This window comes from Chiloscyllium punctatum, chromosome 40 (genome assembly GCF_047496795.1).
Source record: "Chiloscyllium punctatum isolate Juve2018m chromosome 40, sChiPun1.3, whole genome shotgun sequence".
In the NCBI taxonomy this organism is placed as follows: domain Eukaryota; kingdom Metazoa; phylum Chordata; class Chondrichthyes; order Orectolobiformes; family Hemiscylliidae; genus Chiloscyllium; species Chiloscyllium punctatum.
The window spans coordinates 3311333-3328489 of NC_092778.1; the positions used below are offsets into that span (position 1 = coordinate 3311333).

The 17157-nt window shown below is 39.6% G+C and overlaps 1 protein-coding gene across 4 annotated transcripts in view; it reads left to right on the plus strand.

Moving 5' to 3' along the window:
• The window catches only part of LOC140464293 (TOM1-like protein 2), a 61501-nt gene that overhangs the window by 863 nt on the left and 43481 nt on the right, over positions 1-17157 (plus strand). For all 4 annotated transcript variants that reach the window (XM_072559191.1, XM_072559193.1, XM_072559194.1 and 1 more), the window contains exon 2: positions 15684-15768. In XM_072559191.1, the coding sequence (XP_072415292.1) occupies positions 15684-15768 (85 nt within the window). The remainder of the gene's footprint in view (positions 1-15683; positions 15769-17157) is intronic.

Sequence of the window (17157 nt, forward strand, 5' to 3'; positions counted from 1 at the left end):
GCAACTTACTAAGTGAGCTTTAACGAATATGGAGAATGAATCTGCATGGGTACATTGTTATTTTCCCCTCCAAAATCCAATAATCTGTTAAAGCAAACAAAAATATTTGTCTTTGTGGTTAGTAGATAACTGATCTAAATGAAAACTTAGATGTTGGTGTAATTTAAAGGAAATGCAAGATATTTTGATCTTGATGGAATTTTTTTAGATGCAGCCTTTATCTAAACTTAAGGATTTGTAAACCTTGCTATTTGTTTGGGGCTTGGTAAGATTCCTAAAAATGAAGTCAACTTTTTCTTTTAGCTTGGCTTTTCTCTTTGATAAATCTATGCTGTGTATTAAACCTAAATGAAATTTAACCCTGCCAACTTGCTGAAAGATAACTCAGCGAATATCCAAAATAAACCTAAAAGCATGTAATTTCAACCAAAAGTTTTCTTTACTGTACAGTGGACTTTTGATCTAGTTTAAATATATTGTAAGAAAATTACACTTTGAATTTATTTCCAAGCTTTATATATTGTGCTTGAAATGAAAAAGCTTTCTTATGCTTAAAGTGTATTTAGTATTTACCATTAAATTGGCAATCCACTTGATAGACAACAAAATTGTTGCTGTGAGAAATGGAAAATCCCAGTGGTGGAGATTGCAGAAGAATTGATCATTAAAAATTGAACTTGATTTTTCACAGCAGTGCATAAGCTTGCTATGCAATATTTGATCATTGATTCCTCAAGGCAGGGGAAGAAAGACATTTGTTTTGTGTTAAGTTTGATAAACCAACTGGATATCAGAAAGAACTCTGTGATATTTGGGGCAGATAGTGGGCGGCACGGTGGTACAGTGGTTAGCACTGCTGCCTCGCAGCGCCGGAGACCCGGGTTCAATTCCCGCCTCAGGCGACTGACTGTGTGGAGTTTGCACATTCTCCCTGTGTCTGCGTGGGTTTCCTCCGGGTGCTCCGGTTTCCTCCCACAGTCCAAAGATGTGCAGGTCAGGTGAATTGGCCATGCTAAATTGCCCGTAGTGTTAGGTAAGGGGTAGATGTAGATGTAGATGTAGGGGTATGGTTGGGTTACGCTTCGGCGGGGCGGTGTGGACTTGTTGGGCCGAAGGGCCTGTTTCCACGCTGTAAGTAATCTAATCTAATCTAGATACATACCTGAGTACAAAAGCTTACTGGGAAAAAAAAACCAAGAACATTCTGAAACTAATGGAAGTGATTCAGCAAAATTTGATTTAGTATCCAATATACACTTGCACACACTTCTACTTAACAACTCAATTGTGCATGTTGCATTAAGAGTTTGATCATTTGTGAAGACAACAAAAAAGTTAACATAGCTTCTTTAGTTGTTCCCAGAAAATGAGTTATTGAAGAGCTTTTGTAATATAGGAAATACAGAAACTAATCCATCCATAGTAAGGCTATATGAAACAACGATGTAGTGATTGCTTGATAATATTTTAGTGAAATTGGTTGAGCTGTAAAATTGACTTGGACACTAGGGTTTCTACACCTGCTCTTCAAAAATAATGGCATCAAATAATTGAAAACCACTTCAGAGGACAAAGTTAGATTACTGTATCAACCAAAGATGGCATTTCCTCAACTGCAGTCAAATACACTGAGTGGGATTTGAATCTATGACCTTCTGACTCCAGAAGTGAAATTGTTAACATCAAACTGCAGCTGATGTCCAAGTTTTTAGTCCACTTCTAAGTTAAGTATAGCCATCTATAAATAACCATTCATTAATTTCATTAGTACTTTAAACTAAATGATGTGAAACTGTTGTGATATAAAGAGGTGGGGTTTTCTGGCTTCTTTATGGTCACACTATCCTGATGCCAAATATTGGTATTGTTGGTAATGACTGAAACTACTTTAATTGGATGCAGAGAGCCTAGGATTTTCCCAATTGCTGCTTTTATATTTCTTTTCGTCCTTTGACAAAGAGTAATTCTGAATTGGAGATAATTTCCATGGGTGACTGTATTTTTAAAAGTCAAGTTATGATTGGTGTTGGAGCATTATGCAATGCAGTTAATCTGATGAGTTTGTAGTAAGAGACCCGTCATTCTAATTTGTGAAAGTGACAGCTGAAATTCAGTTTTTTTTTAAAGTTTTGTTGGAAGATGATTTCACATTGGAGTCATCTTCTCTGGTCATCTACCTTTTTAGATTTTATGGATTTTTTTTTGAAAAACTTGTAACAGTGTCATGGCTGTTACGCTGCAGGTTTGACAACTTTTCTGTTGCGGGCATGAGAGCTGTTAGCTGCTGCTGGAGTTGACTATGGTTTCGATACTTGAAAAAAAATCCATCACTTGTGATATTCACTACTACAGAACTTGTAAATTAGTATTCTGCGCTGTGTTTCCAATGTAGTATACCACTAACAAACTTTGAATCACCTACCATGTAATCCTTTGTGAATTACTTGTTAATCTAGACTGTGTGTCTTTTCTCTCTCTGTGACCAGGATGATAACTGGGCAGATCATAAGATTATGTCACAATTGTATAGAGTTTTCTGTACTCGAGGTTACATACAATCATCCTGACCACATAGTTATGCATTGCAATTTGTTGTAAACAGTAATTCATGTGCCAGAAATTCTTTACGTTGGCACTAATTACTCAGTCCAATAAATCTACCCACTAGTTTTACATGAAAAACAGCAGTGTACTAATTTAGCTACACATGGGCTCAACTATGAGTTTACATGGTTGTGTCTGACATAGAGCAGATGTTGGCTCATTTCTTTTGAATTTTACTTAACAATTTTAGTGTAAGCTAAAATCGTCAAAACTTTGGAAACTTTCATTTTTTCCAAGAAAGCGCTTTGAATCTTTAAATGCCACTTATTTCAAAGTAACACAGTAATTTGACTTAATATCTTTGTTACGCGTTGCCAGAATGTAGGTATGTTCTAGTGGTTGCATGCTGCTCTTGCAATTTTATATTTTATTCCTAGGTTGAAATTGGGCTGCATTGGTAATAACAATAGGCTAATGACTTGTTTCTCTTATGAAGGGCTTTTGCCCAAAACATCAATTTTTTTTTTCCCCCTGCTTCTCGGATGCTGCCTGACCTGCTGAGCTTTTCCAGCACCACTCTAATCTCTAGCATCTGCAGTACCCACTTCCGCCTAATGAGTTGTTTTGATGAGTTATTTGATAATAACTTGCCACTCTGTGGAATTTCTTCATTACAGGATTTGCAGTGGTGCAAAACATGGGCACCACAAGCATTCTTTATGCAGTTTTTGTTCATTCCCCATCATGGCTCTTGTATTATATCAAAGTTAATGTAAAATTTGTGAATGGGAGTACCCTAGTTCACCACTTGCACAGCAGTAAATGATGTGCAACACACTGCATGTAGATCTAATTGTTTAGGTACAACAATTTGACCTGAGGACCCTAACAAAATATGTAGTGGCAAAACACTTCTGATTTTGTTTAATTATGCAATGTGATGCCAGGCTGTATGGACCACAAGATCCTTTGATAATATAATTGGTTTGTAGCAGTTGGAGTGCAAAAGATTGTGTTCATCTCCCTGAGATAGAGAGAAGAGCATAAGCAGATTTGCTTCACTTTTTTGGGTATCTAGCCAGAACTATTACATTGTGCTCTGGTTTCCTTAGTACAGGTTAGGTGGATTGACTATGCTAAATTGCCCACAATGTCCAGGGATGTGCTGGGTAGAGGGATTAGAGATGGGAGCTGCAGGGTTACAGGAATACGGAGTGTGGGTCTAGGTGGGATGTTCTTTAGAGGATCAGTGAGGACTCGATAGGCTGAATGGCCTGCTACACTGTAGGGTTCTGTGATTCTGTATTGACTTTGTATGACTAAACAATAATTTAAGTGCATTGTTCCGACTTTAATTAAGGTAGTCATTTGGAAAATGTTTGAGTCTGATGTTGGACTATAGTTCAGTCTTTCCTCTAATAAAGGAGTGACATTTGCAAACTCCAATGGGCGAGGACCATGGAACAATCTAGGGACTCTGGAAAGTCAACCAGCTCTTCATTTATTTCTGCAGCTACCATTTTTCAAATGAAAAGGTTTAGGTCAGCTGGTCGAAAGTATCTTTCAGATTTTAGCTCCTTGAGCTTCCCCAACAATTTTGTCTGATGTTAGTTATTTTAAGTTCCTCACTATATAAGTGCCTTTCTTACCCTTTTTCTGCTATGTAACTTGTATTTTCTGGCACAAAGATAGTCAATGCTTCCAATCCTCAGGCCTACTGGTATTCTTTGCCACACAGTATCAGATTAAAAGAAGTGGTGTATAATCATGAACTTCCTTAGAAAGTCACAGTCCTTTCTTGCTGAATTTTTGCCTCAAAATGAAATTTATTTTTGTGGAGTATATTAAATTATTTATAAAATATTTTCCACTGGACTAAGATATGAGAATAAATAGACAATGTTTAAGTTTAGAGTTCTTGTTTGGATCATGCCCGTTTCAAACTTTATATGGAATTCAATTGCATTATGACCAATTTTCCCTTGAAGTTTTTTTTACTGTGAGATTACTAATTAATCCTGCGTCTTTGCACAAAACGAAATTTAAGATCACTTGATCCCTAGTTGCTTCCACAATATATTGCTCAAGGAGCTGTTCAGCAGCATTCCATGAACTTAACTTGAAATAACATTTGTCAGTTTGATTTATGTCTACATGAAAAGTGAAGTCACCCATGATTAAGACATTGCCTTTGTTTAAAGCTCCAATTATTTGTTGCTTAATTCTCCCTTGAACAGCATAACCATTGTTATAAGACCTATAAACTATTCCAGTACAGTTTTCACACCCTTGTTATTTCTAATTTCGATTAGATTCATTTTCTGAACAAGATCCTTTTACGCTATTGTCATTGATCCTTGTGGCACTCCACTAGATAATCTTAAAATCACTTATTTGCCATCTATATTTGCCTGAAGAAGGGCTCATGCCCGCAATGTCGATTCTCCTGCTCCTTGGATGCTGCCTGACCTGCTGCGCTTTTCCAGCAACACATTTTCAGCATCTATATTAGTGACTTGGAGAAGGGACAGTGAATGTTTCCAGATTGTTTATTGTACAAAAATAGGTGGGAGAGGTTTTTTTTTGATGCGGATACAGGAATCTGCAAGGCAATATAGATGGGTTGAGTGAGTGAGGGGGGGAAAGAACCTGGCACTTAGTGTTTAATGTCGTAGAGTGTCAGATCATGTACTTTGGGAGGAATCAAAAACAGCCGATATTATTATTTAAATGAGACATTAAAAAAATACAGCATGCAAGGATCTGGTCGTTTTTGTGCTTGGAACACAGACAGCATGCAAGTCAGTATGAAAGAAAATTTAAATTTTGCCCATTTATTGATAGGGAGTTGGGAGTCTTAAAAACTAGGAAGTCTTGTTATAACTGCATGTAGTGTTGATGAGGTTGTACTTGGAGTATTGTGAATGGTTTTGGTTCCTGGGTTTGAAAGACATATGATCATTGGAGGCAGTTCAAAAGAGCTTCACTAGACTAATTCCTAGGATGATGGGGTTGATTTGTCAAGAATGATGAAACAGTTTAGGCCATTATTCATTGCAGTTTAGAAGAATGAGGGGCAATCTTATGGAAAAATACATGATTTTATGGGAGCTTGACAAGAAAGCTATTTCAACTGGGGACATAATTATAAAGTAAGGGATGCTCATTTAAAACTGACATGCAAAGGAATGTCTGCTAGTGACAGTGTGTGTTGGGAGTCAGTTAGTTTCAAATGATGGCAATAGCGTGAGTTCAATCCCCCACATCAGCTGAGGTTACCATGAAAGACTGTCCTATTCAACCTCACCCCTCCTATGATGTAGTGACTCTCTGGTTAAACAACTACCATCTCTTGCTCGTGTCCTCTGTCTTTTGCTTGCTCGCACCCTCTCTTTTTATTGTTTCCCCTTTCACAATCTGTGTCTGAAAGAGCAGTCTAATGGTCCTCTGGTTTATGGCAACTTCATCTTGCATAAAGATAGTGAATGCTTGTCTGGAGAATTCTGTGTCCCTAGATCATTGATAGTATTTGGGGAGAAGGTAGATAGACTTTTGAAATAGTGCGTTCTTGATGAGTTTAAACCTGGTGAAGATCAGCTATGATCTTGGAGTCTGGGGGGCACACTTGGAAGGGCTGTACGCCTACTCCTACTCCTATTTCTGAGGTTCTTGATTCAAGGCTATTCCTCTTTTGTTTTTCCCCCCTTTTTTGCCTTTTGGAAAGGTTACCTTGTATATAGGTCTCTAATGGTGATTAAATCTAAATGTTCATTTGTTTGCCAATATTGGGGATTCAGATCAAGTGCCTTTTTTTAAGTAATTATGTGGACATTATTCGCAGATGTACTACTACAACTGTTAAATTTTGTTCTTTCCTGTGTCTCGTTACCCAAGCTACTACACTGTTCAGTTGTTTTGAGTTTTCTCTTGAGATTTCTAATTTATCATTCAGCTGAATGCAGGTAAGAAGGAAAAGCGCGTTGAAATGTAGAAGGCTGGTGTCTCATTGAAATAAGCAATGAAGTCTAATGGAGAGCAGGAAAGGGAATTGAATTTGAGGATACTAACTTGTAGTTATTGAATGCTGCTGTTCGTTTACTTCCAATTCCTCTTAACTATTTGGGAGCATCTACTAGTGATCTGTTCATGAGTGGAATTGGACCTGAGAGAGCAGATTGGCAGCCTGCCCTTTTACTCAAAGATGGTGTATGAACTGAGGAAGATGGTTATGTAATGTACTTGCAATCGAGTACATTATTTACAGTATCTGGGGAATTGGCTTCAAATTGGACCACAATAGCCGGTGGAAATTTAAATTAGTATAATAAAATCTGGAATAAAAACCTAGTCTGAGTATTGGCCATTACAACCATCATTGTTGTGGAAAATAATGTCTGATTCACTCATGTCCTTTTTAAGGAACGAAATCTGCCATCCTTACTTGGTCTGGCCTACATGTGACCCCAGATCCACTGGAATATCTTTGATCTTTAACTACTGTCTGAAGTGGGCTAGCAAGCCACCTGTTTAAGGGGAATTAATGGTGTGTGACACATAGCATTCTTACCATTAACACTTACATCCCATGAAAGAATAAGAATGACAAGACCGCAGAAAATAACTCCTGAAACAAGATTATCTCAACAGTGGTCGTTAATTTTCTTTGCATGGGGTTAATCTAATGTATGTGACCTAAATTTTTCTAAACATTTTATGCCTTTAGAGATGAAGAGAGAAACCAGTTTATTGGATAGCTCCATCTAAGTTAATCTCCAAGTCTTGAAAAATACTTGAAAACATTCAAATGTTTTGGGTTTGAGTTACAGGAAAGGCTGAATAAGCTGAGGCTATTTTCCCTGAAGTATTGGAGGCTAAGGGCTGACCTTATAGAGATTCATAAAGTCAGGAGCAGCATAGGCAAGGTGAATAGCCAAGGTCTTTTTCCCAAGATAGGGGAGTCCAATACCAGAGGGCACACGTTTAAGATGAAAGTGGAAAGATTTTAAAAGGGACCTAACTGGTAACTTTTTCATACAGAAGGTGAAGTGTATATGGAACAAGCTGCCAGAGGAAGTGCTACATGCAGGTACAGATACAACATTTAAAAGGCATTCGAACAGGTGCATGGATAAGACAGGCACAGAGGGATATGGGCAAATGGGACAAGTTCAGTTTAGGAAACAATGTCAGCATAGATGAGTTGGACTGAAAGGTCTGTCTCTGTGCTATATGATTCTTCCAGAAAATTAACCTGCAGAGCAGGGTTCTTTGATCTCTTGTACTCTGACGAAAAGCATCAGATTCAAAGAATGTTTGTTTATATGAGCCTAATTTACTCTTTAACTTACATACAGTGATGTTGTCCTTGTCCCATACTTTAACATACTTTTTGTATTATATGCAGCGGTTTGCAGCCTCTACCTGCTATAGGAAATTCTGTTACAACTCTTTGCAACCATGTGTTTTTAAACAAGAATTTCAGAGGGTAGACTTGAAATCTAGAGTACAAGTGTTGTTTTACAAATGACATTCATTCTTTGTATACTTGATCACATATTGTTTTTCCAAATATTGCAGAATGTTTTGTTAGACCACTGAGAAGGTACTAAATGGCAACTGAAACAAAGCTATTACATACATTTAACAGCAGAACTGAAGTCTTGGTGCAGAATTGAGATATTAAGAATTTGGTTTGTAGTTGTGATTATGTCATGCAATCATAGAGTTGTGAGTTCAAGTTCTACTCTTGGACTTTAACACGCCATTTAACCAAGCATTTCAGTGAATGTGTATTATTGTTAGACATGCCATCTTTTAGATAAACATTAAACTGAAGACCACATTACAATAGGTCCCATGATTGGCTAGCACATCCTGTCATTCTACGTTTATCCACAACAACACCAAAATAGTGCAACTCCAAGAGCAAGCAGTGTGTAAATTTATATTGTTGCATATTTATCTGCAGAATGGACTACAATTCAAAAATAATTCATTGATAGTTTTGTTTTAAAAAGTACGAAGTTCCTTTTCTTTCCAGTTAACTGATATCCTCATCAAAGTTTGGGAAAAGATTTGTAGCTCGGGTGCTCGTTGTTGTGGTTCTGTTCGCCGAGCTGGGAATTTGTCTTGCAAACGTTTCGTCCCCTGTCTAGGTGACATCGTCAGTGCTTGGGAGCCTCCTGTGAAGCACTTCTGTGCTGTTTCCTCCGGCATTTATAGTGGCCTGTCTCTGCCGCTTCCGGTTGTCAGTTCGAGCTGTCCGCTGTAGTGGCTGGTATATTGGGTCCAGGTCGATTGTTTTCCCTGAAGCATCAGAAGCTGAGGGATGACCTTGCAGAGGTTTATAAAATCATGAGGGGCATGAATAGGGAAGGTCTTCTCCCCAGGGTAGAGGAGTGCAGAACTAGAGGTTTATGGTGAGAGGGGAAAGATTTAAAAGGGTTCTAAGGGGCAACATTTTCACGCAGAGGGTGTTGAGTGTATGGAATGAGCTGCCAGAGGAAATGGTGGAGGCTGGTACAAATACAACATTTAAACAGCATCTAGATGGGTATATGAATAGGAAGGGTTTAGAGGGATATGGGACCAGATTTACTTAGGGTATCTACTTAGGATGTTGGCACAGTGACTCAGTGGTTAGCACTGCTGCCTCACAACACCAGAGACTGGGTTCATTTTCCACCTTGGGTGACTGTCAGTGTGGAATTTTCACATTCTCCCCATGTTTGTGGGGGTTTCCTCCAGGTGCTTTGGTTTCCTCCCACATCCCAAGATGTGCAGGTTAGGTGAATTGGCCGTGCTGAATTGCCCATAGTGTTCAGGGATGTGGAGGATAGGTGCATTATTCAGGGGTAAATGTAGGGGAATGGGTTTGGGTAGGTTAATCTTTGCCATGTTGGTGTGATCTTGTTGGGCCAAATGGCCTGTTGCCATACTGTAGATAATCTAATCAATTCTAATCTGGTTGGTGTGAATGAGTTAGACCAAAGGGTCTTTTCAATGCTGTATATCTCTATGGCTCTATGACACACATTTAAAATCTTAAATTTAAAGATAAATGGGAACACCTGGTTGAGGAACTAATAAACAGCTCTAAGGTAATTATTGTTTAATCAATAGGAGGATGAAAGCCATGAAGATAACAGGTACCCTTCATTTAGCTGGAGATCTGTAGCAGTAAACATGTTAAAAATTGCATTAGCCTAATAAATTTAAAATGCTCAGAAGGACCTCTGGGCTAAATGGCCTGTTTTTAGAAGCTAAAAGTTAATTTATATAAGAATCACCTAAATATTCCAATTAACCTCTACCTCAGGAATAAGTGATTCAGAGTGGATTCATGATTGGAATTCTGGGAAGTTTTCGAGTAGAGTCATACAGTTGTAGATGTACAGCACAGAAACAGTCCCGTCCATCCTGACCTGCATAGAGTCCCATTTGCCAACACTTGGCCCATATCCCTCCCAACCCTTCCTATTCATATATCTTTCCAGATGTCTTTTAATCATTGAAATTATACCAGCCTCCACCACTCCCACTGGCAGCTCATCTTATTCACGCACCACCCTCTGTGTGAAAGAGTTGCCTCTTGGGTCCCTTTTAAATTGTTCCCTTCTCACCTTAAACCTATGCCCTCTAGTTCTGGGCTCCGCCACACTAGGGAAAAGACCTTGTCTATTTATCCTATCCATGCCCCTCATGATTTTATAAACCACTATACAGTCACCTCTCAGCCTCTCCCTGTAGCTCAAATCCTCCAACCCTGGCACTATCCTTGTAAATCTTTTCTGAACCTTTTCAAGTTTCACAACATCCTTCTGATAGGAGGGAGACCAGAATTTCATGCAGTATTCCAAAAGTGGCCTAACCAATGTCCTGGGCAGCCACAACATGACCTCCCAACCCCTATACTCAATACTCTAACCAATAAAGGAAAGTATACTAAACACTAGCTTCACTATCCTATCAACCTGAGGCTCCACTTTCAAGGAGCTATGAACTTGCACTCCAAAATCTCTTTGTTCAGCAACACTCCCCAGGACCTTAACATTAAGTATATAAGTCCTGTCCTGATTTTCCTTTCTAGAAAGCAGCATTTCACATTTTATCTACGTTAAACTCCATTTGTCATTCATCAACCCATTGGCCAATCTGATCAATAATCCTTTATACTCAGAGGTAACCTTTTTTGCTGTCCACTACACCTCCAATTTTGGTGTCATCTGTAAACTTACTAACTATACCTCCTATGTTCACATAAATGATTTGGATATCAATGAGAAAGTAGTGAGCCCAGCACCAATCTTTGTGGCACAATACTGGTCACAGGCTTCCAGTCTGAAAAGCAACCATCCACCACTTCTACCTTTTTTGAGCCAGTTTTGCATTCAAATGGTTAGTTCTCTCTGTATTCCATGAGATCTAACTTTGCTACCCTGTCTACCATGAAGAACCTCGTCGAACACCTTACTGAAGTCCGTATAGATCACATCCACTACTCTATCGTCATCAATCCTCTTCATTAGTTCTTCAAAAAACTTAATCAAGTTGGTGAGAGTTTTCCCATGCACAAAGCCATGTTGACTATTCCTAATCAGCCCTTGCCTTTCCAAATATGTGTAAATCCTGTCCATCAGGATTCCCTCCAACAACTTGCCCACATCTGATGTCAGGCTCATCTTTCTATAGTTCCTTGGCTTTTCCTTAGCACCTTTCTTAAACAGTGGCACCACATTAGCTACCCTCCAGTCTTCCAGCACCTCACCTGTGACTATTGATGATACAAATATCTCAGCAAGGGGCTCAGCAATCACTTTCCTAGCTTCCCACGGAGTTCTAGATTACACCTGATCAAGTCCTCGGGATTTATCCACCTTTATGTTTTGAGACATCCAGTACCACTACCTCTGTAATATGGACATTTTTCAAGTTGTCACCATCCATTGCCCCATATTCCATATCTTCCATGTCCTTCTCTACAGTAAACACTGATGCAAAATACTTGTTTAGTATCTCCCCCATCTCCTATGGTTCCACACATGGGCAGCCTTGTTTATCTTTGAAGGGCCCTATTTGCTCCCTAGTTACCCTTTTTGTCCTTTTAATGTTTTTATGTGATCCATTTGGATTCTCCTTAACCCTATTTGCCAAAGCTATCTCATGTCCCCTTTCTGTCCTCCGGATCTTCCCTCTTAAGAATACTCCTCCTGCCTTTGTACTCTTCTAAGGATTTACTTGATCTCTGCTGTCTATACCTGACATATACTTCTTTCTTTTTCTTAACCAAAGCTCAATTTCTCTCATCATCCAGCAACTATACCTACCAGCCTTGCCCTTTACCCTAACAGAAATATACTGTCTCTGGACTTTCGTTGTCTCATTTTTTTTTGAAGGCTTCCCATTTTTCCAGCCATCCCTTTTACCTGTGAATATTTGTCCCCAATCAATTTTTGAAAGTTCTTGCCTAATACCGTCAAAATTGGCTTTCTTCTTATTTAGAACTTTAACTTTTAGATGGTCTATGCTTTTCCATCACTATTTTAAAACTAATAGAATTATGGTCGCTGGCCCCAAAGTGCTCCCCCACTGACCCCTCAGTCACCTGCCCTGCCTTATTTCCCAAGAGTAGGTCAAGTTTTGCACCTTCTCTAGTAAGTATATCCACATACTGAATCAGAAAATTGTCTTGTACACACTTAAGAAATTCCTCTCCATCTAAACCCTTAACACTATGGTAGTCCCAGTGTTTGTTTGGAAAGTTAAAATCCCCTACCATCACCGCCCTTTTATTTTTACAGATAACTTTGATCTCCTTACAAGTTTGTTTCTCAATTTCCCTCTGACTATTTGGGGGCTCTATAATCTCACTAATGTGATCATTCCTTTCTTATTTCTCAGTTCCACCCAAATAACCTTCTCTGGATGCATTCCCAGAAATATCCTCCCTTTAATGCAGGCATAATGCTATCCCTTATCAACAGCAACAAGCCCCCTCCTCTCTTGCCCCCCTCCCTTTCTATCTTCCTGTAGCATTTGTATCCTGGAGCGTAAGCTGCCAGTCCTGTCCACCCCTGAGCCATGTCTCTAATTGCTATGATATCCCAGTCCCATGTTCCTAACCATGCCCTGAGTTCATCTGCCTTGCCTTTTCAGCCTCTTGCATTGAAATAACTGCAGTTTATCACTCGTTCTCTGCTTTGTTTGTGCCTGCCCTGACTCTTTGACTCACTCCTTTTTCCAACTGTACCAGTCTTAAATTGATCTCTTTTTCAAACCCACACCTTCCTGGTTTAAATCCTCCTGAGCAGCTCTCATAAATCTCCCTGTCAGTATGTTAGTCCCCTTCCAATTCAAGTGCAATCCGTCCTCCTTGTACAGCTCACTTCTATCCCAGAAGAGACTTCAATGATCCAAAAATGTGAATCCTTCTCCCTTGCACCAACTCCTCATCTGCTCTTTCCTTCTATTCCTGCCCTGACTACCTCGTAGCACCAGGAGTAATCCAAATATTACTGTGCTTGAGGACCTCCTTTTTAAATTCCTGCCTCGTTTTCTATATTCTCCCTTCAGAATCTCATCCTTTCTCCTTCCTATGGTTTTAGTTCCAATGTGTACAATGACCTCCTGCTGGTCCCTGTCCCCTTTTTGAGAACATTCTGCACCCTCTCTGAGATATCCTTGATCCTGGCACCAGGGAAGCAACACACCAGCATTAGTTTTTGCTGGCCGCAGAAACTTCTCTCTGTGCCTCTGACTAGAGAGTCCCTTATTACACTCGATCGCTTGTAGCCTGACGTACCCCTCGTTACATTAGAGCCATTCTTGGTGCCAGAAACTTAGCTGTTCGTGCTACACTCCCCTGAGAGTCCATCACCCCTAAATTTTCCAAAGCAACATACTCGTTTGAGATAGGGATAGCCACAGGCGACTCCTGCACTACCTGCCTCTCTCTCCTACCTTTCCTGGAGTTAACCCATCTACCTGACTTTATCTGCAGCTTTCTTCTCTTACTATAACTACCATCCATCACATCCCCTCGCTCCTGTAAATTTCTTATTGCTTCTAACTTCCGATCCATACGATATGATAAGATTTGCAACCAAAGACACTTTGAAACAATCATCAGTAACGTAGAAACTTCCTAAATTCCCACATCTGACATGAAGAACACATCACTCTACTAAAGGCCATCTTTACTACTACACAATCTACAGACCCAGAAAATAGCACAATTTTATTGCTCAAAAAACACTGCTCCAGGCTAACTTAGTACTTTTGATTAAGTTTTAAAAATATAAACCATGAGACAGATCTGAAAACATACAATCAAGAAAGAACCCACTCTATTCACTATTGTAGATTTACAGCAAGGTTACACTTTAAAAACTATGCACTTTTGGCTCCTGTGTTCTGAGCTCTCCTGCGCAGGTTACCCCAAGGTCAGCTGTGAATTTTGCTGTTTGTTCATTTTTCCATGATGCATTCCGACGTCCAGAGACTACACAGTAGATGCAGGGGCTGGAGGAACTAGGCTCTAAATGGGAAGAGGAGGTCTCTTGGAACCTATAATCATTGGTTAAATCTGCAGCCTTGAACAATTGACAGTTCCTCCATTAGACTGGATGTATATCTCAAGCCAGAATCTCAGAAAATAACCACTAGTTGTTAGCTGTTGCATTTTTCTTCTGACAAAAGGCCAAATGAGGTGATGGTCATCTCTTCTTGAATGGCTAGCCATTAAATCCTTTGGAACTTTCCTCCAGTGAACCTAAGGAGATGTTGGGAGTATGAGTCCCGGAACTTGGGACTTCCTGCTGTAGAACAGCAAAGGCAAGAAGGGCTTATGCCCGAAACGTCGATTCTTCTGCTCGGATGCTGCCTGACCTGCTGTGCTTTTCCAGCACCACGCTTTTTGACTCTGGTCTCCAGTATCTGCTGTCCTCCCTTTCTCCAAGAAGATAGCAAAATATGAACCAAAGAAAGTAATTTCATGTTTTGTCACCAGACCTGTTCAGTCACAGATTCTACCTAATCTATGTAATCTCCCTGACACGTGCAATTGTAATGACTTACTGCTTCGAATTAGACATAAATAGCATTTTTGGTTGAGTTTTCAATTTGAATCATTCATATCACTTTTGCCTTATAACCAGAGTTTAACACACAAATTGTCCTTTCAAGTATTGCAATTTTGTCAGTCTATTAGATTTCACTTATTAGGCTGAAGAATTGATCTTTGACAGAAGCTTCAGACAATTGTGAGACATGGCGGCTCAATGGTTAGCACTGCTGCATCACAGTGCCAGGAACCTGGATTGGAGTCCAGGCTCGGGTGACTGTCTGTCTATGTCAGGCTTGTTCTCCCCATGTCTGTGTAGGTTTCTGACAGGTGGATCAGTTTCCCACAGTTCCAAAATGTTCAATTTAAGTGGATTGTCCATTCTAACTTGTCCTGTGGTGTCTCGAGGTATGCAAGCTCGGTGGATTAGCTATGGTCATAGTGAGTTTTGAGAAGATTTGTGGTGAAGTCACTTCCGGTTCCTTTTTCTCAGGGAGTGGTAGATGGGGTCTAACTCGGTGTTTGTTGATAGAGTTCCGGTTGGAATTCCATGCTTCTAGGAGTTCTTGTGCTTGTCTTTGTTTGGCTTGTCCTAGGATGGATGTGTGGCATTCCAACTGGAACTCTATCAACAAACACATCGAGTTAGACCCCATCTACCACCCCCTGAGAAGAGGAACCAGAAGTGACTTCACCATAGGAAATAACATCACCAACCCAAACATATAAATAGAAAGCAGGAATTTTCAGCAGTGCTTCGCCTGAGGCCCAATGAAGATGTTACCTAGTAGGGTGACAAAACATCTGGAAATGAACCTTCAAATTCAGCAAGCAAACCTACATCCATAGCCATGGTAAGTTTTGGGGCTTTGGGGATAGGGTGAGGTGCTGAGTCTGCGAGGGATGCTTTTTGGAGGATCGATGCAGGACTTGATTGTCTGAATGGCCTCTGTCCTTACTGTAGGGAATCTATAAATAATCTTTCTAATAATATTTGTATTCATAGACTTATTCTCTTTTTTTTGGGAAAGTAGTGTGCTACATAAAGTACTTACATTTTGTTGTTCTTTATTAACAGAACGTGCTACAGATGGATCCCTGCAGACTGAAGACTGGGCCCTGAACATGGAAATTTGTGATATTATTAATGAAACTGAAGAAGGGTAAGAATTAAATAGGGAAAGTATTAAATCTTTGAATAAAAGTATTAACTATTTGTTAGAAGGAGCAGATCATAAAGTACCTAAGTGAGACAGTTGATTAACTGCTGTGGTCTTTCCCAGCCCTTCAAAAACCTGATGGAATTCAATGTGCTCCAATTTAGGTATATTTTATATTTCACATTGAATATTGTTTCCTCTGGGTTGAGAACAATATTTCAAGAGTTACATTACTATAGATTGGCCATCCATCCAATTTTGAGTAGAGGTCTAGTTTTTGATTGAGTTGATTGCGCAAATGTAAAATAAGCTTTTTTAAAAATCAGTTCAAGGGAAATGGGCATCGTGGGCTAGGCCGACATTTATTGCTCAGAGATCATTTACGAATCAACCACATTGCTGTGGATCTAAAATCACATGTAGGCCAGACCAGGAAAGGATTGATTTCCTTCCATAAAGGAATGCGTGAACTAGGTATGTTTTACAACAATCCACAATGGCTACATGGTCACTATTGGGTCTTTATTCATTGAATTCAAATTTTACTGTCTGTCTTGATGGTATTCAAGCCCATGCCCCCAGACCATTGGCTTGAGTGTTCTGGATTACTAGCTTAGTGACGCTATCACTATGCCACCGCCTTATTTTACCTATTGTGTTTTTTTACCTCCTGACACTTTTTAAGTTCAAAGCTGTCAACCAAAAACTGGGAGCTGTACAGAAACTTCAATCCGATCCCTCTCATAATTTGATCCTTGGAGTCCAGACATTCTAATAAATCCACATTACACTGGCCTTGGAGGCAGCATATGTTTCCTGAGGTATGGTGCCTAAAACTTCTCAAACTATTCCAAATTTGCTCTGCACTCTTATTGACTTCTCAAGAATGCTACCTACTAATCTGATGGCTCACTTTCCAGCAAAATATTATCCCAGTTGATCTGTCTTCATTATTCCCCTTTTCTGCCCAACCCATTTAATTTATTTGGCTTAATTTGTTTGTGTTTTATCTCTCCCTTATCTATAATAACTTGTACATCTCTCTTTACTTTGAGAAAGGGATCTGTGAGTTAACTACCAGGACTGCATCATCTACCTTTGGGAACTTTGTTCTTTTGTGTGGCTCTTGGTGGAGAAAGGGAGTGAGTTTTGAACTCCTTGGAGTTCAGGATTTCTACTGATGAGAGTCTGGCACGAGCTCAAGTGCACTCAGGATAGTTGGCATAGAAACCAGATGAGCTGGCTGCTTCATTTTGTTAATTCAGAATACTTTGGGAACTGCATTTCTCCATTTTTATTTTTGGAACCCCTTCAGGTTTATCCACAAGGAATTAAAACTTGGGTAAAGTATTTGAGTATTGGCAGTGCATGTGCAATGTATCTTAGAAACAA